Genomic DNA, 26,411 nt, shown 5'->3' on the forward strand with positions numbered 1-26,411 from the left:
GCAAAAGTTCAGAGGATGAGATCATATTCACTGAGACATGCTGTGTTTGTCAGCTGAATCAAATCTTCCACTTTATTTTAATATAAACATGGCATCTCCACATCCTCCAACTGTCCAGAAATATGTCCTGGATACAAACGCTGCCATCTTACGCTTTGTGAGCCAGAATCTGAGCTGTACTGATCATGAAGTGGGGCTGTGGGAGCGAGATCTCGCCAATACACGTGCTTAGCCAATCACGAGTCGGTCTCAGCTGTCAATCATGACGTTTCACATAGCATCAAATAACTAATTACCCAAAAATTAACACTTAACCAAACATCAGTGATAAGTGCTACCTAAAATGACAGAAACAATTTTTGAGAAAAAAGTATTTGACGTTTGACTTTATCGTTTGGACCAACTCCCATCCACTAACATGGAGGAGGCGGGGTTTATGATCTGCAGTGCAGCCAGCCACTAGGTGGTGATTGAAACATTTTGCCTTCACTTTTAGGGAAGTGTCATGTCGTCCATCTTTTAATTACAGTCTACACAATATAAAATGGTGTGAATGTGTGTAATACCTGAAAAATGTACTTTCTGTTTGACTAAAATTTCTCGTTTTGTATTTGTTGCAAATAACAATAAATGTAAAATATCTTCAGTACTATCCTTTAATTGTAATTTTTACCACATGTTGAGATTTTCTAATGCAAAATGAGAAAAAGCAACGAGACATCTGCGAACAAGAAAAAATTTCACATTTATTTGATATCAAACAGGAGTTGATTTAAATATCAGCTGATGATGGGCTCTTACAAAAGAAATAAAATGAACCTAATCAGTGCTGCAACAACTTTTCACACTTTCCTAACACAGTCTCCCCCCCCCCCCCACCCCATTTTTTTTTCTCTGAATACTTCAGTTAATAAATTAATTAGTGTCAAGGGATGAAACATGTCTGCAAACACTGAAATATCGCATGGACACGAACATGAGTCCTTAAAACCTGACAATTTCTTTCAAGTAAAATAAATTACACAAGAATCCAATTCACTCCAAATCTGTGCATGGCCCGGTGTTAACAAATATACTACTGGCAAAAAACTCATCATTCATGAAAGCAAAAAGCACTTCACAAGCAGAGACGTGAGCATGAGATCATATGGACTGATATCTCTCAAAACTTTTTTTTTTTTGTTTTAAATGCAAACATACAACGAGTCAAGTGTGAGAGGAAAAAGCACATTTCCACCATTTTGATTAACCTTGTCTGAAGAATCGTATTAACATTGAAAGGGTATAACTACTGAATGGTTGCCATTTCTTTTTTTTTTTGTCATTTTTTTTCTTTTAACATTTTTACACTAGTGGTACAGCAAAATATATTTTCTTTAGCTGTTACTTTGACAACAGTTAAATGTGCAATAGAGAAAATATAAGGCCTGAGTCTGAATTAGTGGTTTCTTGACTTTACAGTCCTGACTGTGTATTGGAGCCACACTAGTTCTAGTTCTGTATTTTATGACTAAAAAGACCCTGGTTCAGCAAAGTCCCCCAGGAATATGTCAGGAGTTTCATAGTTCTTTGCTCGGAGTATGTTTTTTTTTTTATCCCTTGTTGTTCGACTCTTCTTTCAGTACAACAGAAATGAGTCAGACTTATCTGTGAAACAGCGGCCTGTGTGTTATTCTCTGCACCTCTTTAGTCCAACAGCAGAGTTTTCACAGACCACATTTGTCTGGCATCGCATGGACGTGTTTCGTGTGTTAATGAGATCTGTGTGCAAAAGTCATTTATTCATTCCTCTTCCCACCCAACAACATTTCACTTCCTGTTCTAACAGGAAGAGCGTGCGGAGTGCGGAGCCAGACTCGCCGGCTCTCTTGACATCGACGAAAAGTACCCATCTGTTGAAACCTGTGCAAACAAAGACGGCCGCTCAGAGGCTGGTAATGAGCTGCATTTGTCCGTCGGTGGGCGCCTCTCCTTCCGGCGCGCATTCTTCGTTGTTGGGCGAGATGATGCACCCGTCGCTGATGCCTCTGTTTATGTGGTAGTAGGACAGGGGCTGCGGTGCGTCGCCGAGCTCGGGCATGCTTTTATGATACGCGTCCTCGCTCTCGCTTCGAGGAGAGGGGGAGAGCTCATCGTCCTCCTCCTCTTCCTCTGGGGGGTATGGCGAAGCAGAGGGCGAGGGTGAGTCTCTCAAGTTTGGCATGCTGGTGTAAAGCGAGTCTCTATTATTGTTGGGTGAATGGGAGCCCGTGTCCTCCACTGCGGTAACAGTCTCGGAGCCATGGTCGCCTTGCCCCTCCAGGCGCCTGGGGGCCTTCTGATTGCTGTAGAGCAGGGAGTGAGTCCTCTGAGGCAGGAGGGGCGCCTCCAGCGCCTCCTTATGGTGGGGGTGCAGGAGCAGCTCCAGGGTGGGGTGGCCTCCTCTTCCACTTCCTCTCTGCGGGGATGAGGCCTCGGCGTGGTCGGCCACGATGGCGTCATCCTCGCTGCCGCTCCCACCCCCGCCTCGGTCCACTGTCACTCTGGTCTGGGGAGGCAAGGCTCTGTCCCTCGGGGCGTCGCGACCTTTGGGGGCCCCGCGGGGCCTGAGGTTGTTATGGACAATCTCAGAAATGATCATCTTTTCAAAGGCGACATCGTCCAGGTTGAGGCCCCCCAGGTCACCTGCGGCCCGAACAGCCACGGCCTCATAGTCGTCTTCTCGCAGGGAGTAGCTGTTGTTGAAATTGCCATTGAGGGGGAGGGTGTCCATGGCACTGATGTCCCTGCTGTTGCTCAGAGAGTGCTGTCCTGCAACGAAAGCAAAGGGAACGCGTGAGGTATAATTTCTTTCTTTTGGACAAAACAAAACCGTCTCCACTACACCATCCACACATACTTGATACTGCTCAGGACACTTCACTCTTGTGCTCTTTAATCTCTGCGTTAATTTTAATTTCATCCAGATACAGAAACTTTCAAAATCCAAAAGAGAACCCAATTGGCGCTCCAACATGTCCATCCTCCTTCTGGCTGAATATCTATTTAGCCAATCTAGGAAATCATCCTGAACAATATTGGAGAAATGAGAACAAGCAATGACTCAAAACTAAAATATATATATATATATAAACAATAAAATACTATAGCATCACATTGTAATGTAGCGTATGAGCAGGTTACAACACAGAAGCACACAGAAAGCAGCAAACAGGATGAGAGCAAAAGAAACAAATGGGTGCAAGCTGATGAGGAAGTGTTGTGACACGAACAATGAGAAAAACATTCCACCGGTTAAAAGAAGGCAAGACAAGAGAGTAATGCTGAACACAGATGGCGGCCACCTCTCTGCACCGAGGCCCCACAAGCACAGCAACAACCCCCACACACCACGACAGACAGGCACGGTGCAATGACTCACTTTGCCACCACTCACATCAAGTGTGTCTGCTCAGGCTATCTGGCCTAAGAACAGCTGATGTGCAAAAAAAGTAAAACAGATGCCTTTTTTCAATTGCAGCAGAAACAACAAAATCACCGAAATAAGACAAAAGTGGAAGCTTGTAACATCCAGCCTGGATTCAGTCGATCCGACTCAGATTGTGTGTCCTTGCAATTAACTATAATTCAGCCCATGGGATGCTTTGCACAAATTGTCCGAGGTGGAAGGAGAATGACAGCGAAATGATGTGTTTAACAGTTTGAGAGGGAGCTAAAGGACAAATCAAGGACGACTGAATCCTGGACTCAGCAGGTGAAAGGGTTCAGCAGCAAGCACAGTCTTTTTTTTTTCTTCCAAAAGGAACATTTCTAATACACACATAATTAGTTTTTCATTTTTCAAGTGTACACCTAGTATTATGTGAGCAACACACATACACAAACACACACACACACACACACACACACACACACACTCACACTCACTCAGAACAGTGTACACTAATTCTGTGCAGCTCAATGACTAAGCTCAAGTAGCAGGATGGAAGTGAAGGGGTCCAGTTATATGAGCTTGTGATATGAGGGGTTTATTTTCTGTGCAACACCGCGAGGCTTTCAAGTGCAAAGGCTGACATTTTGTAGGGTGTCGTCACAGCCAGTTTCCACACACAATAAAGAGAAACTTTAGTCGTAGGTTTCAAACTAAAGTGTCGAAGAAGGGATGATAGCAAGCGGGGGGGAAAACAAACACCTCTGAAAACAGCATCAAAGACTTTTCTAAAAAAGAATGAAAGGAGCACAGAGAGCAAAAGGGCATAAAAAAAGCGGATGGGTGGGATTATTAGACGCTTCTCTGAATAGACCCCGAGTCCAAATTTGCATTTGTTTATGCACAGGCAGTGATTTTATTTCAGACAGGTATTGTCTGCGGGGAGAGAAGAAGTGGGAGGGGGGGGAGAAATGATGTGAACAGAATTCAACTGGACACGGCGACAGCTGCACTCTGGGAACGGCTCCAGCAGAGATTCGTCCAAGATGTTCTCCTTACAGATTTTACTGCGTCGGATGAACATCTGCAGAGTATTAGTTAGTATTAATACACTCATAATAGGAGACACACACACGCACGCACACACACCCTTCCTTGTGCAGGAGCTGAATGTAATGACTATAACAGAGGACATTTTCAAAGAGCTTACGTTAAACTTGACGGCCTCTCCGCACGTATTTCATACTTGGTTGGTGATCTTCACACCAGGTTTTGACATTTGTGTGTCACACCGCTGCCTGCTCTGCACAAACTGGTTTCCATATGTTAAATCCTAAGATTTTCCATGTTTGTCACTGCTTCTTGATCTGCTGTTAAATAAGTACAGGATGTATTTCCTTTTTTTGTTTTTCACTCCTGTGTTTAAACCCAGCTTGAGTGCAGCAGGTTCCCCTCGGGGGGGGGGGATCCTTCTCCAGGTAAAGGAGATGTTTGAGCCGACATTCGAAATTACCTGCTAATTAAATATGGGAAGTCTTAATTCATCTCCTGTGCTGCAATGTTAACATGCAATTATCCTACAATGATTAAGCAGGTAAACATGTTATGGTAATAAAGCACAAGCTGTCTGCACGCACACACACACACACACACACACACACACACACACACACACACACACACACACACACACACACACACACACACACACACACACACACACACACACACACACACACACACACACACACACACACATTAGTTCGTCTGGCTCGGCTGCTGCTGAGCTCGCAAAAGAAAGAAAGAAAAGAAGTAAAAAAACAATCATGAAATGTCTTTGATTTTCTGTGCAGACATTGTTTGGTCCCAACCCTGCTTCATTATCTCCGAGTGTGAAGTCCTCTCATTGTGCTGTGAGCGAGCTCGCGACATGAGACACCAGACCGCGACGACTGCGGCAGGTTGAAGCTAAATGTTACTGTGAATCCTCTCTTTACTCACTTTCGCCATACTGCTGTTTTTGTATATTCTCTTTTATCATCAAATGCCTGTGAATATCTGAGGGCTACGACTCTGCCCGCATTGCGTCATGTGGTTCTGTTATTTTTTAAATTTAAATTGGGTTTTATTTTTGCTCTGCCAGAGAGAGAGAGAGAGAGAGGGAGAGAGAATGAGAGAGGGAGGAACTAGGTCACCATAAACACTGACGTGTTTTAAATCAAACTCGCTCATATTTGAAGTGGAAAAATGTAAAGATTTCAACACGCATGATGCAAATGTCGGGCGTGAGGGGGAGAGAAATAAACGATCTGGACCAACGTGTCAAACTCATATTCGACAGAGGGGAATTCCCACACGTCTGCTCAGCGTAGCGCAGATAAGATAGAATTAACGTCTGAGACTTTTATCTCCTCGCGTTTATGGAGGAGGACGTTGCATTGATATGAAAAAAGATGTGAGTGAAGAGGAACAAACGATAAATCTGGTGCAATTATTCTCAAAACGTTTCATTCACACGGTGTCACAGGTGTTGCATGTTTAGAATAAATCTGACACACTTAAACAAACAGTTTGGGAAATAGACTCATTCACCTTCTTGCGGAGAGTTACACGAAAAGATTGACACCATTGAGGTTTCAGTCAGGAGGTGGTTAGCTTAGCTTAGCATGAATTCTAGAAAGAGAGGGGAGTAGTCCAATGGGAACAAAGTCCAGCGACTAGCTCCTCTAAAGCTCATGAATTAACTAGATCTGACTCAAGTGTAGAAATTATGTGCTGGACTGTTTCTTGCCAGATAACCTCCCACTAAAAAGGAGGACTGGTATCAACTCTTTTTATCTGACTCCCCTCAACAAAGCGAACAAGTGTATTTCCCCCCAAAAAACGAGTTAGAACAAACACAAATCTCTGCAGGAATAAAGGTGGAGGGTGGATGTGCACCTGGGGAGTGAAAGGCCGGTGGAGAGGGGGTGTTGCACACGACCGTTTCTGCCAGCAGGTTGTTATAAGGGTTAGTGTCGTGGGTTCGGAGGAGAGGGTTAGTTAGGAGGTAGTTGCCAGTCATCCCTGAAATAACAGGAAGATAGAGAAAAGGAGAAAAATCAGGAGTGAGAAAGGGGAAAAAAAAAACAGTTGAGGAAAAAAAAAGTAGCAGGAGGTTCTGTAGTTCATGGTCTGTGGCGGCGGTGGTGGTGCTGGTGGTGCGCTCGTCGGTCGACATAAACAAACGCTGACATACGCTGTCCGGATTCTAACACCGCTAAAGATTTATGACCGGCGATCTGTCTGACTTCTATTACGGACAAAGCAGCCATAGAAATGTTGGTCGGAGCGAAAAAAACCATCATCCAAACAGTCCGTCGATGGAACTGACAAACAACGTTACCGCGACGAGTGTTGACCAAAGGGCAGCAACACAATCAGCTGCAGTGTTTACGTGAAACAACTTCATCCAAACAAACTCGTCCAGTCGAGACACCAGACAAAACATGTCTAAGTGGCCCGCCATGAATAATACAGTATCCCTATCATCCCCAGCATGCTTGTGTAAATCCTCAAGAATGTAATAACTGCCCTCAGTCATTTGGACGGATCGCTGAGAAGCCCTGCGCTGGCATGTGTGTGTGCGTTTAAAAAAAAAAAAAGTAATTCTTAACCAGGGCCAAATCTGCGCTGGCAGGGTCTGGAGCCTGAGCTTCATGATGCTGGGAACTTTCCCAAAAAACCCTGCTCTGACCTCAGCCTGACTTTACTCATCTCTCCTCCTCCACCTTCATCCTGACGATGATGGCGGGGCCACGATGAGCCTCTCCCGTTCCGATTGTTATGATTTGAACTCTCATCAGTAACGTTTTTATGCCAGGCTTACATATCGCACCTCTTCCCTCGTCTCTTATTCCTCCGCTTTCAGTCGATCGCAGTGAGCAGGGGAGGAGCAGGAATAGAAGCTGTGAACTTTGACGCACCGGCAGCATTTAACGCTATTTTTTGTTTTGTTTTTGTTTTTGATTGCTTAGCGGTAAGAGAAAAACGCAACATTAAATCAGGCCTCGTCTCTTCCCTGTTTCCGAGCTGCCACGGAGCCATGTAGGCTGCATCCATTGAAGTGTTTATTGTGAATTCAGAGCCTCATCACAAAGAGAATAGCGTATGTGTTGCGTCTGGTGGTGGTGGTGGTGGAAGAAAGGGTAGCTTACCCTGGTTGAGTGTGGAGGTGCTGTTTATGTCTCCTGAGATGAAGGAGGACTCCGACTGCTTCCTCACAGTGTCGTTCCACATCCGCCTGATGCGGCTCTGGGTGGAGAGAAAAGCAGCCATTGATCAGGACTCAACATGGTGCCGCTGTTATTCAAGGCCTTCTGGCCCCGAGGGTTGAGTGGCTAAGTGGGTTTGTGATTCAAGAAGCCTACACTCGTATTCGAGAGTCGGCCCACTGCTTGATGACATAGTCGTGCTACTGTAAAACAAAAAGACCCTATGGGCTATTGATCCAAAACAGAAAAAAAAGAGAAATAAATAAAAAGGGATACACTGACAATCTCTTCAACTTGTAATTTGAGAGATAAGCTTTGAAGCAGAAGCCGCCACCATATTCCCAGAAGCGTTCTTAAGATAGATCGTGAGAAGACCACGACGTCCCGCTCAACAGACTCCTCTCATCTGTCTCCGTCTTTTGAAATCGGATCTAGCAACCAGCCCTGATCACATTCATAGAAGAAGAACAACTGTGTAAAACTTTGCCATAACACTTTTTGATCTACGAAAAAAATTCAATCCCATCCTCTGATATATAACCTTTCCTGTCTAATAACTTGATAACGGAGCCTTAGCGGAACAATGTGAAGCCTGAAATCAGTTTATTCTGTTCAGTTCAGAGTGATTTAATGAGATGTGGGTTATAACAAGGTGAAACATGTCAGCACAGCAATAAGTGCACTGTGACACTGTTCTGTTCGGCAAGGTTAGATTTCTCCCTCAGCGACTAAACTGTGTATTTGATTGACTGAATGATGAAATCTGAGCAAAAGGTTAAAAAATTAACTGAAAACATTTGAGTCTTTACTGAAGGAAAACTGTAACTATATTCTACCTTTCTTTTTGTCAATGAATTTGCTGAAAAGACCAACATCGTTTGTCTAAGGTTCGCAGCCCCAAGGCTGTATGTTCCCAGTTTCAAAGATGTAGTTGCAGCTATTTTAAAAAGGGAAAAAAATAACATCTATAAACATCCGAGGTGTTTTTTAACAAGCGTCAGTCAAACAGGAGTAAATAGAGCATTTATTGGCAGCCAAGTTCAACTGCAGTGCCCCTGTTCATATCACCCAGTGTGACATGTGGCTCTGGACAATAATGACTCCATGGCACAAATATAATGAGCTAAATTACCAGGCTTCAGCTACACAGGCAGGACTTGTTAACAGGATCAGGCCATTGGTGGTTTCAGTCCTTTCAAGAAGAGGTTTGTTTTGTTTAAAACTACAACAGCCCATAAAATACACGTATTAGAATAAAATCCACTGACACATATGGTTTTCTCAGTCCTAAATCCTGCTTCATCGTAAACTCTGATATCTCTGATTCCCAGTACAGGTACGTACCTGTGTGGCGGAGGAGTAGCGGGCCGTGGATCGAGACGTGGCCACCTTGGCTGAACTGTGGGAGCCCTCGACCGGCAGCGCGCCGCAGCACTGGGACTGACGGAAACATTTGCTGTACTCTTTGCGGACCTGCGGAGGAAAAAAGGATCAGAAACCGTATGAGCGCACACGCACACACACACAGCAACACACCCGCTCCCCCCACCACCCAGCAAGAGACGCAAATCCCAAATCTTTATCAAATGGCAGCTGACAGGAGTTTAAATGCCACATCTGTAAGGACAGGGATAACAAACACTGTCACAACATGTTGAAATATTATAGAGGAAGCACTTTGATACGGCTGTTACTAAGGAGAAGGTATAAAATGTCATGAAATGCCTCGTGGAAAATTTCAACATGTTCCAGTGAAAATGATCCACACCTGCAATATAAATCACATGAGGAAAGAAAGAGGAGATTCTCAGTCCCGCTGCGTTTGTTTCATAAACGTAAAAGCTGCTGCTAATATTTACCTCCACCAAAGAGGTTATGTTTTCACTGCTGTCCGTTTGTTTGCTGGTTTGTTTTTTTGTAAACCACTGAAATGTGCTGCTTCCCTCTAATGAGTCCCATTCTAGTTTTCATTAACAATTAATCTGCTGATTATAGTCTTGAGTCTATTCAAAAAATTCCAATCACAGTTTTCTAAGTTCAAGATCATACCTTCAAATGTCCAACAAAACTAATTTATTATCATTTACAATAAAGAGAAGAAAAAAAGAAAAAGGTTTAAGAAGCTAGAACAGCTGTTTTTGGCATTTTAGTTTGAAAACCGAACAGTTGCCAGTTGCCTGTCATGGACTTGACGTTTATTTACTGACTTGTCTTTTCAGCTCTGTAACCGATTTATCATTACTAATCATTTTGTCTTTAATCTTTAAAATATGCTCAAATTGTAAAACATTACATTTCTGGTTTTAAGAGTCTCTAAACAAAAAATATTTAGTTTACAAACAGATAAAATCCACAAGTCAAGAAGCTGGAAGCTGTGACATTTATCAGCTCTTGATTGACAGAAAGTTTTAGAAAACTAAATCTTGCCTTTTTCTGGAGCAGGCAGTGGAAGATGAAGATGAACATCCCTTGCAGAGTGTTGAAGATGGTGAAGAGGTACGCCATCACGATGGAGGATTCGTTGAGGAAGAACAAGCCGAAGGACCAAGTGAGTCCCAGCAGACAAAGTAGGGCGAAGGCTCCCAACACCCACGACCTGCGAGAGAAGGAGGAGGGATATTAACCAGTGAACGAGAATCTGCTGGGGCGGAACTTTCTCTCTTCCTGGCCGACACCTTGTTAAAAATGAATAAACACACTTATCTACTTTAAGAACAAAACTGTGTTGGTGAAGTGTATAAAAACAAATACAAAAGGTTTTGGATTAAAGTGCATTTAGTATTTGACACTGAGTCAAAAATATTTCCTTGGGAGTAAAGGGCTAAAGAGACTGCAGAGGCAGCAGGTTTTCTCCTCGGCAGCTTCCAGGAACTAAGCCTAGTGGAAATAAGATAACTTAACAGTCAGTTTCAATGACAATGGCTGGTTGTTATTGATACACGAGAGTGGAGTGAGCCGCCCCGAGAGAGAGACGGCGAGCGGAGAAGAAATGGGACAACAGCATGCCACCGAGAGAGGACACACAGAAAAATGAGCGGCAGGATTGAGAGTGACGGATGATTAGAGTCTCTCCTCAGTTTCTGTGTCACATTTCTTGTTTTTTAACAAGAAAACACTTTACTGGCTGAGTAACCGACGATTTCACTTTATATAACATTTGACAGAATTGGGATTTGAGGTACGGACTAATTATGGGCCGTTAATGAGTTTTGACGATTTATGATTATGTGTGAAATCCAGCAGGCGAATGCAAACAAACGTGGTTTTTTTTCCGGGAGCTAAAAACAAACCTGAGAGCCAAGTCAGTGCTTTTTTTTATTTATGTGTTTTTTTACTTTGGACCAAAATCATTGTGGCTGCCTAAAAATCAAACGCCCACAGAACATATGTTGGCCTGCTCTCAGGCATATTGTTGAAGAAGAATCCAGGCACAGACATGTACAGGGACACGTCTTCTTATCGAGCAAACGCAGCCCACTTGAAGGGGGGAAATGGGGCCCCCTTTTTTCCTGTTTTTACCATCATTAAATCTATGCGGCATGTGATGGAATCCATCTCCCAAGAAAGCCTGTAAACTATGCCAGCACAGGAGCACAAAGATACCAAAGGTCAGAAAGGCAGTTATGAGAAATAAAAATAAGACCATATAACCCTGGGTTGTGTAAATACTGACATCATAAAATGAGCTAAAAAGGCACCAACTATTGACCAAAGTTACACCTGAGAGAGAAAAATATTGGTCTGGTCGGGGTTTAAGAGAAAATCAAATAAGCGTGTAGGTCCAAAGCAGCCATTGAAATCTCAGGAAGGAGGCAGCAGCAGTAATGGTGCATATTATTTTTCTTTTCACACATACTCAACCACCACACGCACACGCACACGCACACACAGATCCACACACACACAGATCCACAAACCACAGAGCAGACATCTAATCTCCTGGAGTGACACCCCTCACCTGATACCCCCCAGCCTGGACGAGTCGGGTTTCATGGAGGTGGAGTGCTTCACCATCTTGTACATGGTCACCACCAGGAAGATGACATTGACCTGTCAAAACAGACGCGTATCAGGATTAACAGACTGCACTTAGAAAGGAATCTGATTTCTGCCGCTAACAGGAGCTAGAAGAAACATTCAGATCCTCCACTTGGGTAAATGTTCTAAAACCACACTGTGAAAATGAAGGAAAAAAATCCTGGATTTAGAAAAAAAAACAAAACAGTATATATGTAGAATCAGAAAATATATGAATATTCAGATTATTTTCAATTTAATCTTCACAGTTTTTGTGTCCAACCAATAGGTACAATTCTTTACTTTGAAGAAGCCAGAACCATAAAATGTTTATTTTTGCATGAAACGGTTGCAAATCAATGTTCTGTTAGAAAATAAATTGTTTCATCTCTATTTGTATTTAATCTTTCATATTTTCCATCCTTTTCCTATGTTTTTTTAATGTAGAATCTTAATTTACCTCATTCAGATTCTGTGTTCACCCCTTTCCGTTTGTTTGTTTGTACACTAAATTACCCAAAGACTCCTGGATGGATTAACATGACAAATCTGGATCTAGTGAATTTAAATGTGGCTTCAAAAGGACACTGTTGAGGCTGATGCTTTCTGCTGAGTGTCATTCTAGTTTGTAAAGTTAAACAATGGCGTCAAAAAGAGTGAGAAGTGCAGTGTTTCACTTTGACATATTTTGGCTTTAAAAGAAAACGAGGTAAAGAGAAAGTACCTAGAATTTGAACATGTGTAAAATGTATTTTCACCTCTGGTTGCTAACAAACAGTTGGTATGTTTCCCAGTGACATGTGAGTATTGCTTAATCCACAGTGGTTTTGGCTCTTTATAGCATCAACACCAGCATACCTTTACTGAGAGGAATATGAAAAGTTATTGCTTCGGTGCAGATCATAAAGCACGCTGACTTCCAAAAAGAAAAACAACAGTGAGAGGTTATTGCTGTGGTCTACTTCACACAGCTCTGGCCTTCAACGCGAGCTGCGCGGAAACTTTCTCTTCCCTCTCTCTTGTTTTGACATTAAGCTCCAGCCCAAAAGTACAAATTCTCATCAAATATGAGAATGTATATCTCTCTACGTCCAAGCAGATCGTTGACGAAAAAAAGACTCCAGAAAAATACAGAGGAATGAGCGGAGCTGAGTGCCATATTTTAGAAAATAATTTTACAGAGGCCAGGAAAAACATTTAAGTGAGTCGAGCCATACATCCAGAGAGGTTTCCATGCTCTCAGGATGTCTCGCTGTAAGCACGGCAGGGTTCTACTCCACCAAGGGAAAGGAAGGAGTGTTTCAGTTTGGTCCAGCACCACATTAAACCTTTCAAACGCGGCTCTGTAAATATTCACTGAATTAAGTATATCCAGATTTTTCAAAAACATATATTCTGTGTCTGCTCCAAGTGAGCATTTGGTAGGGTCCTTTTAATCTGCGAGTACATGAAGGAAAATAACAGATGAAAAAGTTTAACTTGGCGAGCAAACAAAGCATAATAATCTAGATGCAGTGTCCTCACTTTATCGAGCACTTCGTTTTTTAATGCACTCACAAATAAGCAGAAAGATCCCCCATTATCACCCAACGTGGATGGATGTGAACAGAGCAGTGTCTCTAAATGGAAACAAAGAGCGTGAGAGGGAAGCGGACGGAAACCAACGACAGCAGTGGGGAAAGATGGAAGAAAAAGGAGTGGCTAAGAAGACAGAAAGAGGCTTTTAGATCACACAGCTTAGAGTAATGCCGGGTTTTGTCTCCCAGCCACTGGGGCCGATTTACATCCGCATGAGTCGAGTGGCTGGAGATGCATTTAACACAGCTGCGAGTGATGACACAGATCCGATGAGACAGACAGAGGGACGGACGGCGAGGCGAGGAGGCAGGGAGGCACTCTGCAGAAAGCAAGAGGCAAACCGCATATGGACCCCCCCCCCCACCTCCGTCATGCCCGGTCTCCAAGGGGCCGTCCTCTACAATATTCAGGTCTCTCACTCCGCTGCCAAATACGACGCAAAACAAACTGGCAGTGCTGACGCAGCACCTCTCCAGGTTTTGCGTGTATTTACAGCCCATGGACAGATTTACATGTGTGTTACTGTACGCAGCTGTATGGATATGCAGCGTGTGTTTGTTCAGGGCTGTGTGGATGCATTCTTGCATGTGTTGTGTGTGTGTGTGTGTGTGTGTCAATGTGCATTGTGAACACCCAGTGCACCACATGAAATATTAAAAGGTGAAGATGGAGATGTCCGTGTGCTGGGATTGGCTGGGGACGTGTCATGATCCTCAGCAGGGCTATGAGCTGTGGTAATGGTTGTCTGGCCAACCCACTCATTACTTCCATGTTCACCCCCCCTCACCATCACCCTTGTATTCCCTGTGAGCAAATGACCTTCATGCCTGAGACGATCTCTCCTCCTGATTGCAGTAGGGGAGTATTATCGAGATGTACAGCAAGGCCCAAACAGCTTTAAGCTGTTGCCGCTCACCAATTCTGATTTCAGAGGATTTCATAGCTGAGTGGACACTGATGTCCTTCTGTCAGCTATAATGGGACCACTTTCCTTTCATGCAAATTGATCTTAGAAATCAGAGCCAAGAGGCTGCCAGCACAAAGAGAGAAAATCTATAAGCTGTTTTCAAAGCTTTTCATTGAAAGGGGAAAAAGAACAAAAATATATCACACTCGTGCACAAAATTACAACTTACCACAATTATGAAGGTTACGGGCCCAATGAAGCTCCAGATGAAATGGTTATCAACCCTCAGCCAGCATCTGCAGGGAGCAGAGGGTGATATTCAGTTCATTAAATCATCTCAATGCCAAAACAAAACTTGTGTCTCATCGATCAGCTGCAGCAGAGCCGGCTGGATGATCGGTCGCAGCAGAAAGAAAAGAGACTCGTCTGACCACAGAGAAGAAAAACCCGACCTCGACGGAGCGTTGGCCTCGTGCCATGAGAAGCTGCAGTCGGGAAAGGCAGTGGCTGTTGGACTCATGACTTCACAGTCTGCAAATGCTTACAAATGGGTGATGACTGTGTGAACCTCTGAACTGTAAACAGTGTATTGTACACAGTTCAAGAAGGAATCGCATCCCGGTCTCTGTGTTAATCACCAGGAAACAGAAATGAAGTGAGGACCATAGGAGTAAAATGGAGTTTAAAAAAAAAAGAGGCATTTAAATCCCATAAATTAGAGGATTGCAGTCTTACAAATCATAAAGCTTGCTGCTTGGATGAAGACCAGCGGAGAAGTGCATAAACTTTTAACTAGCAATTATCCACTTGGAAAGAATAAAAATCCAGCAGGCCAGTGCATCTAGCCAGCATGTTCATTAATGTTGCAGCTTTGCTCACATCCACTGTTTTTTTTTTTAAGCAGAGACAGGGTGTAAATGTTCCAGGGGCAGAGGTGGATTACTCTTTGTGATATCGCTATCATCAGAACACACATGCAAGCTGTGTGGGTGTGTCTTGATGGGGAGAGGGGAGGATTGATGCCCCAGATTTTTTTTTTTTTCATCCCACAAAAGAAGCGCCTCTAGCAGAGATGCTACACTTACGCCCGCTGCGTGCCGTAGCTTCTGTAGTCGATGGCTGCTGAGATGCCCACCACCACAGCCGGGATGAGGTACCCGGAGACGTAGTAGTACTTCCTGCGGGAGAACTCGCTCTCGAACACCTCGACCAGCATGAGGTACAGCTGCACGCCCTCCAGACACATCCAGGTGAACGCAGCCAGGAAGCAGAAGTGGAGGACGCCAGCGATGATGGAGCAAACCAGCTGAGAGGAGGACACACGCAGAGGTTACACACACACATAAGCAGTTTTTAGTTTTATCAGTTTTGACCAGTTACCAAGAATGACTTATTTACTGCTTACTAAAGGTTTCAAAGTTCAATGACAACTGACACAAGCTAAGTCAGAAGAGAGTATTTGTGTGATGAAGCAGTGGCTCCGCTTACAGCTGCTCTAATCAATATTTGAATATCAACAAAGGATCAAGTGACCTCTTGTAATATGAAAAGGGCTGTTTGAGATTCTGAGCATCTTTCAGCTCAGGATTTTGGTTTAATGGCCGACGACTTTATTGATCCAGTTTTTACAACACAGCCGGTAGCTGTTCTTGTAAAAAAAATAAAAATAAACCTTTGATAAACTCGCCGTATAAAAAATATATCACAAAAAACGGAGCTTAAACAAGGATGGATAATGGTTTTACATTCATTGAGTTGACAGAAACACTAGTTATCCATATTAACAATGTAAGGTGATAGAAGAACATTTTGTGATATATTTTATTATGGCCAGACATTTTTTAAATGTAAATTGATTAATTACATAAAAAATGTCCCTGATAAGTCCAAAATGTGAAATTCCTATTCTTTTATTTGTGAGTATCCTAAATGTTGCTGATCCCCTGACAATTCTGTAAATTTATCGAATAAGTAGGAACATTTTTACCCAGTTTCACAAAGAAAAAACCCTTTTGGGTCTGAAACAGAAAAGATTGGCGATTTAAGGCCATGAAAGGCAAACTGAAGGAGAAATTCAAGCATTTAAAGAAGGTTAATCACAGCAGACGAGCCCATTCGTCAGCAGCGGGAAATTGAAAGCCCCCCGCGGTGTCATTTCCACGGTACCTTTGGTTCCGTCATGTTGATGCCCACGAGGAAGATAAGCTCGCCGATGAAGAGGTTCAGGCAGAGGTTTTTGTGGATGGTGTTGCGGTCACTTTGAAGGCCGCGGAAGAAGCAGAAGGTGAAGAGGCTGATGGCGAGGCAGACGAGGGACACGGCGATGCCCATCCGCGTGATGACGGTGAGGAGCAGCTCGTGGACGCTCCCCTCCCCCTGCACGGAAACACACCGTCAAACGTCAACTCCACACTTCTCTTAATGATCGGTGGCATTACAGCAGATAATGGATATATGTATGTATATTTTTTGATGTGTAAATTGGTTCTGCTATTATTTCTTATGACACATATATGTATTACTGTTAATATTACCATTATAACAACCTGTATGACAGTGCTTGCTTGAATAAAACAATAAATTCAGCTCCTGCGTTTTATCTCCCCTCTCCCCCCATTTCTCTCCTCTCAACTCAACCAGTGGAGTCGGACGGCCGCCCACCCTGCGTCGAGCTCTGTTGAGAGGGTTCTTCCTGTTGAAAGGGAGTTTTTTCCTCCTCATTGTCTCGCACCAGCTAAGTGGTCGCTCATGGTGGGAAATGTTTCCCTCTATAACCTCGTAAGGTCCTGATCTTTACTCTGGATTGTGCCCTCGAGATTATGTATGTTATGATTTGGTGCTATCTAAATAAAACTGGACTGAACACTGACCAGATGGAAACGCTGATATGCACAGTTGGAATGACAAAGATTATTATTAAAGCTGTTAAAAGAGGGTCATAATTTATTATCATATGTAAATACACTATGTGCAATGACAAGCCTCCTGCTATTTTAGGGTGAGTATCAGGAAGGAAAAGCCCACAGTCATTTGGAGCACGATTACAGCTGATGCTAATATGAAGCTTGAGTAACTTTGTAAAGTGAAATCAAGAAGCTCTATTTTTCAGTATGAAATTCCCTCTCTGTGTTAACCTGAAGTGAAAGGATTATAATGAAAAGAGACATTTTTAAACAAAGGAGACTTTCACTTTGAAAGACAACATTTTCATCTGGCTAAACTACAGAGGCCTTGTATTAGCTTCAGCTCAATCTCAGAGCCCATTGGCTTGCGCCTGATCATTGATTAGCCTCTGGGGGCTACGGCCAATATTTTGGGGCTTCTGTTGTCGACAGCTGAGTCTGAGTTGAATGTTTCTCCCCACAAACAGGAATACTTTTTGTACCCCTTTTCAGCCCAGACAGCATTTTGGCTATTCTCTATAAACAGCGCATGCGTATGAATGCAGATGAATTAAAAAAAGATAGCTGATGCATTTCAGTCAATGTGCTCCAACTCTTTTGCTCTCCACGCGGACTGTTTAGCTGCGGGCAACCCGAGCCTGCTCAAATAGGATTGGCCAAACCTTAAAACGGCTACCAGAAGGCTTCTGGCTCCAAAGTCTTATCCCTCGACAACAAATAGGCTTAACGTATAGTGTATTTTTTGCACAGAAAAAAGTGTTGGATTCTGTCCCTCATCTCTTACACTGAAAACACGTGAGAAAGGGATCTCTTAATACTTAGAGCGAGCAAAATCTGTTTTAATGTTCATCCAGGCACCTGACTGCTGATTTAAGACAGACGTGAAAAGTCGTGCGTCTGTTCTTTCACTTGTTCATACGTGATGACATCTGGCACTCCCGGCTAACACGCTTGGATCACACTGCTACGCCCATGTTGCAGAAAGTGACATCAGTGACGTGCACATGTGGGTTCTGTTTTTTAAGGTCAAGCCCCGCTGTGCTGCAGAAGATCTAAAACTGAGCACGTTTCAAGATGGGCAGCAGGCAAATGTGGGGAAAAAAAGCAGACTTGACCATAAAAAATATCGTTCAACGACATGGTGGCCCCGAAAGTGAGGCAATTCTTCCTGTGATATTTGTAATTTTATTGAGGGCAGGAGTTGCATTTGAGGTGATGTGCAGGGAATTGGTGTGAGATTAAGCCCGGCCTCAAGGCTCTGGTTTCAAGCTGTGGTTAAGGTTGAGGTTAAAACAGATGACAGGGACAGGAGTTCATGAGTTGGGACGTATTATTACACAAACCACAAACTTATCCTCCACATTTAATACTGGCTGGGTCCATGCTCCACATGCTATTTATCATGTAATTGGATTATAATTGCATTTCGCGACCAAATGGTTCCTACACCACTTCAAGAGTGGTGGAAACAAAAGTTAAAACTGAGGTTCTGCAGTGATGCTTCCCATGATTCGCAGGGACATATGCACGGAGGGATATTAGACAAGGTCCACAGGTAAAATATAATTACCTCTGATGATGGTATGGTGCTTCCTGTCCTGATCCACAATCTCGCTCTTTTAAAGTGACAGCCTGCTTCTCCACCTCACCCCCTCCTACCCCCACCCTCACCTGCTCCTCCGGCAATAATCTAATTATCTCCACTGAAATGCCATTCTTGTTCCTGCCGTGTGTGCACAAATCTGTCAGCGAGATGGAGGGAGAGAAACTAACTGAGACGAGGGGGGGGGGGGAGAACACCCTCCTGTAATCAAGAGGCTAGGGCCACTCACCACGTTCCCTCGATGGGCCATGAGGATGGCGAAGTTGGTCAAGTGACTGCAGGAGCAAGTGGTGTGGCTCTTGTTGGTTTCCAGCAGCTTACAGCCTTGCGTGGACCAGTATCCCATCATGCTCCGCTCTGAGTAATTCCAGAAGGAACAGTTGGGATTGTAGTAGTGCTCCTTCTACAAAACACAAACACAGAGAAAAAGAAACCATCAAACATACATGAACGTGCTCTGAAATATGCATGATGGTACACAAACAAACCTTGTATATTTCATATCTCTAACTGTAAGTCACCGTATGTCAATATATGTGTTGTGCAGACTTAATACCAGTGTCTGTGCAATTGAAGTTCTTCAGACGCAATGGATTGTGAGGAGAATAGTGATGAAAGAGATCAGAATAAAATAAAATAAATTGGAATCATAATATGTTAATTTGGGAGAAGGATTACTGTTGTAATTTCAAAGCACAAAATGAAACACGGCACACAAGAGGCTCCACTTACTTTCCCAACTCGACATTAGTATTAATCTCCAACCATGTAACACATGGATAATATGGACGTTTTCCTCTACAACAATAAAACATTAAAAGCTCCGTGGAACTGCTTCAGTGTAGCTCTGGGGGAGTGTCAGGAGGGGGCTTACATCCAGGTGCTCCAGCGTGAAGATCACGGGGTCGGCCACGAACACACGGCTGGACTCCTTGGTGATGGAGGCTGAAAGGATGTGGGAGTTGACGGTGAGGGAAAGGTTGCGTTTGCTCATGTCCCCCATTCCCCTCAGCGTGGCGTTCTCCGTGCTGAGGAATTGACCCAGATGCTTGTACAGCACAAATACCAGCTTGGCCACACCTGCAATCGGCAACAATAAAGTCATTAGACCCACAGGGTTCAGTGTTCATTCAGCGGTATTATACAAATGTAACAAACAATAATGGGCTAATTGCAGCCCCTGCATCTGAGACCACAGCTGTAACTAGAACGGCTAAAGGCGCTCATACCTCCCCAAAGGACAAATAGTCACATTAAATCCAGTCAAGCTGCACCAACATTCACACACTCATACTGTAGATATCCATCCTCTAAATATGACTTCTTTTTTTTCTTTAAGATGAATGAATTAGTCTCTGGGATATCAGTGAAAATGTAAAAATAAACGCCCTCTCAATGTTAAAGTGGAAAACATTCCTACATTTGTCCCCTGATCAGCATCAGAAGTTATTGGCTTCCTCCCTGACTCATACCACATCCTTGAACCAGGTTTCATGGTGATCCGTCCAGTCGTTTTAGTGTAAAACTTTAACTAACAAGCAAACAAACGCTCTATGGCGGAGGTAATAAGTGTCTCTCCCAATGAACACAGGGGGCAGCGTTGAGCAAAAACCAAACCATGAGTTTGAAGGAAATTCCTGCCGTGCTCAGAAACAGGATTGTGTCGAGGTACAGATCTGGGGAAGGCTTCAAAAAAGTTCAGCTGCACTGAAGGTTCCTAGAAACACAGTGGGATCCATAATTCTTAAATGGAGGAAGTCTGGAGCAAACAGGACATTTCCGAGAGCGTGTCTTCATAAGAGAGGCGACCAAGAACCAAAAGGTCACTCTGACTGAGCTCCAGAGATCCTGTGAGGCTGCAGCACTCCACCAATTTGGGCTTTAAGTGGCCAGACTGAAGCCTCTCCTCGGTGAGGTGCACATGTCAGCTTGGAGCTGGCAAAAAAGCATCTATAGGACTCTCAGGCAGTGAGAAACAAGATTGTCTGGTCTGATGAAACCAAGACTGAACTGCTTGGCCTCAATTCTTAGCGCCGTGTCTGGAGGAAACTAGGCAGAGCTAATCACCTGCCGCATCATCACATCGTCGTGCTGTGGGGGTGTTTTTCAGAGGAAGGGAGTGGGAGACGAGGTTAGGGTGGAGGAAAAGCTGAACGGAGCAAACAGAGATATCCTTAATGAAAACCTCAGGACCTCAGACTGGGCTAAAAGTTCACCTTCAAACAGGACAATGACCCTGAGCACACAGCCGAGACAACGCAGAGGCTTAGGGGAACCCTGTGAATGTCCTGGAGTGGCCCAGCCGGAGCCCCGACTTGAACCCAATCAAACATCTCAGGAGAGAACTGAAAATGGCAGTCCAGGATCGTCCCCATCCGACCCGACAGATCAAGAGGATCTGCAGAGAAGAATGGCAGAAAATCCCCAAATCCGGGTGTGCAAAGCTGCTCGCATCATACCGAAGAAGACTGGAGGCTGTAATTGCTGCCAAATGTGCTTTAACTGAGCACTGAGTAAAGGGTCTGAATACTTATGTCAGCGGGATATTTCAATTTGATTTCTTTTCAATAAATCTGCAGCAAGAATGCAAAAAGAAAATCAGTTTTTGCTTTGTCATGCTGGCATTGACTGCAGATTGAGACTGTAAAAATGAATTTGAACCATTTTGGCAGAAGGACGCCGCATAACTAAATGTGAAGGGCTAAGAACACTTTCTAAATATATTGTATATCAGACAAAAGGATTATTAACTATATATTTATTGTATTAATTGTTAAACTTCAGAGACTGTTGAACTAAGCGAATCACCGCCCCGCTTAAGCTCTTAACTTGAAGCAACAATCAATTTTCTCATCTGTGTCTCAGCAAGAAAACAAGAAAGTGAATTTCACAAAATGTCATATTATTCTTTTAAAAACACCAAATTAAATGCTCCCAGAAAGAAGCGAGAAACAATTAGTAAACTCAACATCCACCAAAATGTGATTTTAAATTATCAGTGTCAATAACCCCAACAAACCAATAAGGTAAAGAAAATAAAACAATCAAAACTTCATTTTCTTTACATGTTTTTGCAGCGGTTGTGTGTTTCTCACCATTTTTGCTGTTGACTTTGACCGTGTTGGAGGAAATCTGAAGGGACGCTCCACCTTTGCTCGTCTGTGGAAACCTGAAATCTTGCACCTGACCGTCGGTACTTAACACGTACACTTCCAACACTGAGAGGTGGAAGGTGAGGTGGAGAGAGGGAGGGGGAGAAACAGAGAGATGTTACACATAGGCAGCATTTCAAAGGCCTACATGGTGTTTAACACAACTCCAAAGTTAAGACCTGGTGGGGAGTGTGTGTTAAGATTCGACGATTGTTGCACCAGAAACAGAATCCAGCATTACTGGCCCCTGTGAAGTGTCATTCACTTAAAAAAACCATGTCATGCTGGTAGGTTGCCATTGTGGATGCCTCTAAGGCAAAAGAAGGAGAAGAAAATAATAAGGGTTGCGATACCGGATGAGCAAAGGCAAGCGCGAAGCTTACTGCAGCATGAATGTCAAATATTCACAGGATCAAAAATATCATTGAGCTTTTACTTTTACTTTTTCTTCCCCCCGTGGGTTCAGATAACTCTTGGCTCGACAAGCAAATCTCTGAAAATCCTCCAAATTCCTGCAGCCACTCTCCCCGGTATGCCAGCTGCCGGGTGGTGCTCCCTTTGATGTGTGAAATTACTGAGGGGTCAGGGGGACACACGTATCAGCGCACTCCCTCCCATCAGAAACAGCCTCACTTCCTCAGATAGATGGCTTCTGACAGACGGAGACGTGGAATTGTTCTCCGGTTGCGCTCCACCTCTGCTGAGTTTTTCAGCTCTTCCTTTTGCGCTTCCTCCCTCGTTTACCCCTCCATGCTCGCCCGGAGGCGCCATTTGGGCGATGACAAACTGCTAATTAGGAGCAACAATCATTTTCGCATTTTGGAGGGAGGGCAGGTAAGCGGAGGTTGTGTGTCTTCATATAACTGCATTTACGTTGCTCCACTGGAAAATTATCCCAACTATGCAGATAAGCAAGAGCTCATAAAAGCATCTGCCTGAATGCAGTGATTAAGTAGCAAATATACAGCATATTACACAATATATTAATCAGGGCTTTTTCGTAGAGACGGGGCAACTAGTACTTATCAGCTTAGCTAACTACCACTTAATGGGAAAGGCTGTGAGAGAACAGAGTGCTGCGTGAATGGAACAATGCCATTCAGTTGGGCTCTTTGTTTTCCCCCAGAAGGGCCGGACACTTCATCTTGCAGCGCACTTTCAATGAGGTGACTTTACTATGCGAGGAAAAGATTAAAAATCAATGAGGTATAAGACAAAAGGGTGAGTGGGAGACCATAACCATGGTAACAAAACGTTGTGGGTAGAAATGTGAAAATTCACTGCACGAAGCTGACAAAAAATGAAAGAGATTGTGTTGCTGATAAACTGCACAGTGAGTGCACGTTCGCTTGATTCTTTAAAGACGCATATTTTGTTATGATGTCAACCAGATGTGGTCGTTTTTTAAATTATATTCCTCTGTAGGAGCCGTTTTCCAGATCTGGGGAAAAAAATTTTTTATCACTCAGTTTGAAACAATTTTACTGATTCGTGGTCCCAAGCCAGGAAAAACAACATCATAAGTTGTGACTGACAGATGTGTTTATCTGTTTTATAGCTATCTGAGAGGAACTTACTGATATTCTCTGCAGGTACTTTTACGATCGCTGGCTCGATCAGGTTTTCCGCCAGGACGAACGCCCCTTCCTCCAGGGTATCCAGTAGCATTGTGGCGGCGTGCGTCTGTTCCGTCGAGTTCATGTCTTTCCAGGATTTCAGGGCTTCCGGCCTCAGGAGGTTGTCCACGGTGTCCACAATGGCCTGTATCCATGGAGACAAGTGAAATGTCAGTGTGCCGTTTCCTCCCATTAGAACTTCGGCTTGATAACAAAGTGCGGGGACTGGGCAGCAAATGATAGCACGGGCATGCATGGCCAACAGTGACGGCAGCGACATCAACTGAAACTGAAAAATCGAGATCACTGCGAATGATGACATGAGGGTTCAGGCATGTCATGAGTAACTAAATTAATAATGATAATAAAAAATGCAGAATGTACATTTGAATATTCTGTTTACGAAAAATAGGTCTAATCTGAGGAAGTCTCTCTTGGACCATTTTCTTTATTGAATAATGATGTAAAACTGCTTGAGGGGAAAAAGAAATGCAAACCAAATGTCTTTTCTTTTTCCCTTTACCGAATAAGGCCGTCTACAATGCTGTATTCACAATTCGAGCGGCTATTTTCCAAAATAACAATTATCTCCATGAAGAACAGTCTCATTTCCATAACAGGATCTGCTCCTAATGGCCTTGAATACGATTCTCATAGAGGCAAAGGGGGGGAATCATTATGAAATCTATGTCCTGAGTGGTAGTCGAAGTCAAGATTTGGGGGGAACAGGGGGTTTCTGTTTGTTTTCAGAGGCAATCCTTTCATTTCCTGCTTTCAGATAAGAAGTAAGTAAGTCAAACATTCCAGAAAACCCACACAAGTATCGCATGTTGATAAAACAAGAGTTCCCCCTTGACCCCGGCAGGGCGAGTTCATGACCGTTTGGCACAATTAAGCCACGACTAACTTTGCTGAAATCCCACGACAGGCAGACAGCTGTACACAGATGCAGGGCTGCCCTTGGTGTGACAAATCAGAGTGACAATTTAACCATAGGTGTCATTAACCACCGCGAGGCCGCCACAATAACGGTAATTAACCACAACAAGCCCCTGCTCACTGTACCAATTAGTCACAGCTATGATTATCCCAAACACTAATTGACCACGGACAGGATTATCCGTTTGCTTATGAAAACAAGAAAGGGGATCAACAAAAGTCGGCACCAATATGTGATTAACCGCCACATTTAACCACTGAGCTCACGTTAACCACAGCGATGATGACACAGGGCTCTCAGTGTGTCTTCATATCTCCGGCCTGAGTGCAGACATCCATCTCTGTGCCCCTGACCTTGCAGTCAAACTGGAAGCTTGCAAGCTGTGACTCCGATAGGACTTATGTGTGTGTGTGTGTGTGTGTGTGTGTGTGTGTGTGTGTGTGTGTGTGTGTGTGTAGGAGAGAGAGTGGTGGCGATTACAGGACCAGGGTCATTATAACCACACAGACACTACATGGTGTTCCTCTCCTGGTGAGCCATCCTCAAAGGATCCATGAAATCCAAGGGGGGGGGGGGGGAAGCAAAAGGCTGGAAGTCTCTACTTTGTGTAACACAGGCGGAATCTGTGTTCTCAATGAATCCTCTTTAATGCTCGCTGGGTGGAGGTCACTTTACAGATCACAGGGGCAATTGCAAGAGGAGGACCCGCGACTCACTTTAGATATAGGGCGACGTTTAGTGCAGTGAAAGCTACTCGGGGAACAGGGGGGGGGGGGGGGCGGCGCGTTACAGGGAAAAATCAGAGGACAGCCAAAGTCATTAGGAGTCATCCTCTGGGAAGCACGAATGTCTGCAGCAAGGTGCTCAGCAATCCATCTGATGTCTGTTGAGATATTTCAGCGTGAATACAAATGGTAGACCAACTGACAAACTGACCGACATTGCTCCACTAGAGGCTGAAAAGGGAAATGCGTCGTCTTTTTCTAACAGTAAAATGAAGACCACCACCATCTGAACTTTGAGAAATACTAAATCTGATCAGCTGTCTTGTGCCCTGCGAGACGTCTCCTCCTGACCTTCATCACGTCTTTCAGCAGAACCAATGATGTCTGCCACCGCAGATGAAAGAGCTAAATGTCTAGGGGTGAGACGGAAAAATTAAAATGGTGCACAAATATATTAACGGGCTGAGAAATTTATCCCACAGATAAAACACAACTGCAATGGAAGAGGAGATTCTTTTCCCTGCTATGGGGACAAGGGAGACTAAAAATTGTACAATGTAAGCAAGTGAAAATTGAGCACACTGCCACTTTGATCACACTTCTGGCTGACAGGGAGGTGCAATTACGACCGTGGGAAGGCAATTATTCACACAACGTATAAAGAGCTGACAAGAGAGACGAAGAGAGCGAGAAAAAGTGGGGGAGGAAGAAAGGAAGGAGAGAGAAAAAATGAAGGAGAGATATACAAGTGATAGCACACAGAGGAAGGGGGGGGGGGAGGGATTGGACAAAGACGGAGTGATATTGACGGCGGCACCCTCAGATGGACAGAATGACAGGAGGACAGACAGCCGAGTCAGATGAAGAAGCAGCCATATCTTGTACGAGCAGGATCACCAGGCACATACTGTAACCAAACAATCAGGGACATTGAGAGTGACAGTGCTGCATGCTGCTGGTCGGACATTAGGGATCGGGCAAACAAAAAGCAACATGGAAAGCCCGGTGGTTATACCTTCATGTACGCCCTGCACGTCTTCTCTCGTTTTTGAAGCTTTTCCGTACAACGAGAGAGGATCGAGGCACAAGAGACAGATTGTAGAGAGGCAGTAAGAAAACAGGGAGCATTAAATCATGCTACTTACCATAAAATTACAGATTTAATGGAAAAGAAGAAAAGCAGCAGGTCTGTGAACTACAACCTTAAAATGATGCGACAGCTCTTAATGCTTTTTGGGAGGAACTGTAGTTGAAGTTTTAAAACTAATGTGAATCACATAATAGAGAGAGGGGAGAGGGGAGAAATGC

General features: G+C 43.9%; 1 protein-coding gene across 11 annotated transcripts in view; it reads right to left on the reverse strand.

The window, feature by feature from the left end:
* Positions 1-726: 726 nt before the first annotated feature.
* Positions 727-26,411, reverse strand: part of LOC117778113 (adhesion G protein-coupled receptor L2-like) — a 96,740-nt gene continuing 71,055 nt past the window's right edge. For 2 of the 11 annotated variants that reach the window (XM_034613382.1, XM_034613383.1), the window contains 14 exons: positions 26,119-26,157; positions 23,400-23,583; positions 21,766-21,888; positions 19,545-19,750; positions 18,900-19,073; positions 16,331-16,540; positions 15,250-15,470; positions 14,394-14,460; positions 11,621-11,712; positions 10,090-10,258; positions 9,007-9,135; positions 7,606-7,702; positions 6,350-6,475; positions 727-2,790 (listed from right to left, as the gene is read on the reverse strand). In XM_034613382.1, coding sequence (XP_034469273.1) covers positions 1,925-2,790; positions 6,350-6,475; positions 7,606-7,702; positions 9,007-9,135; positions 10,090-10,258; positions 11,621-11,712; positions 14,394-14,460; positions 15,250-15,470; positions 16,331-16,540; positions 18,900-19,073; positions 19,545-19,750; positions 21,766-21,888; positions 23,400-23,583; positions 26,119-26,157 — 2,703 coding nt within the window. In that variant the 3' untranslated portion in view covers positions 727-1,924. Of the gene's footprint in view, positions 2,791-3,400; positions 3,455-6,349; positions 6,476-7,605; positions 7,703-9,006; positions 9,136-10,089; positions 10,259-11,620; positions 11,713-14,393; positions 14,461-15,249; positions 15,471-16,330; positions 16,541-18,899; positions 19,074-19,544; positions 19,751-21,765; positions 21,889-23,399; positions 23,584-26,118; positions 26,158-26,411 lie in introns of all 11 variants that reach the window. The other 9 variants (XM_034613391.1, XM_034613385.1, XM_034613393.1 and 6 more) reach the window with 6 other exon arrangements.

The sequence above is a fragment of the Hippoglossus hippoglossus genome, chromosome 17 (genome assembly GCF_009819705.1).
Source record: "Hippoglossus hippoglossus isolate fHipHip1 chromosome 17, fHipHip1.pri, whole genome shotgun sequence".
Lineage (NCBI taxonomy): Eukaryota > Metazoa > Chordata > Actinopteri > Pleuronectiformes > Pleuronectidae > Hippoglossus > Hippoglossus hippoglossus.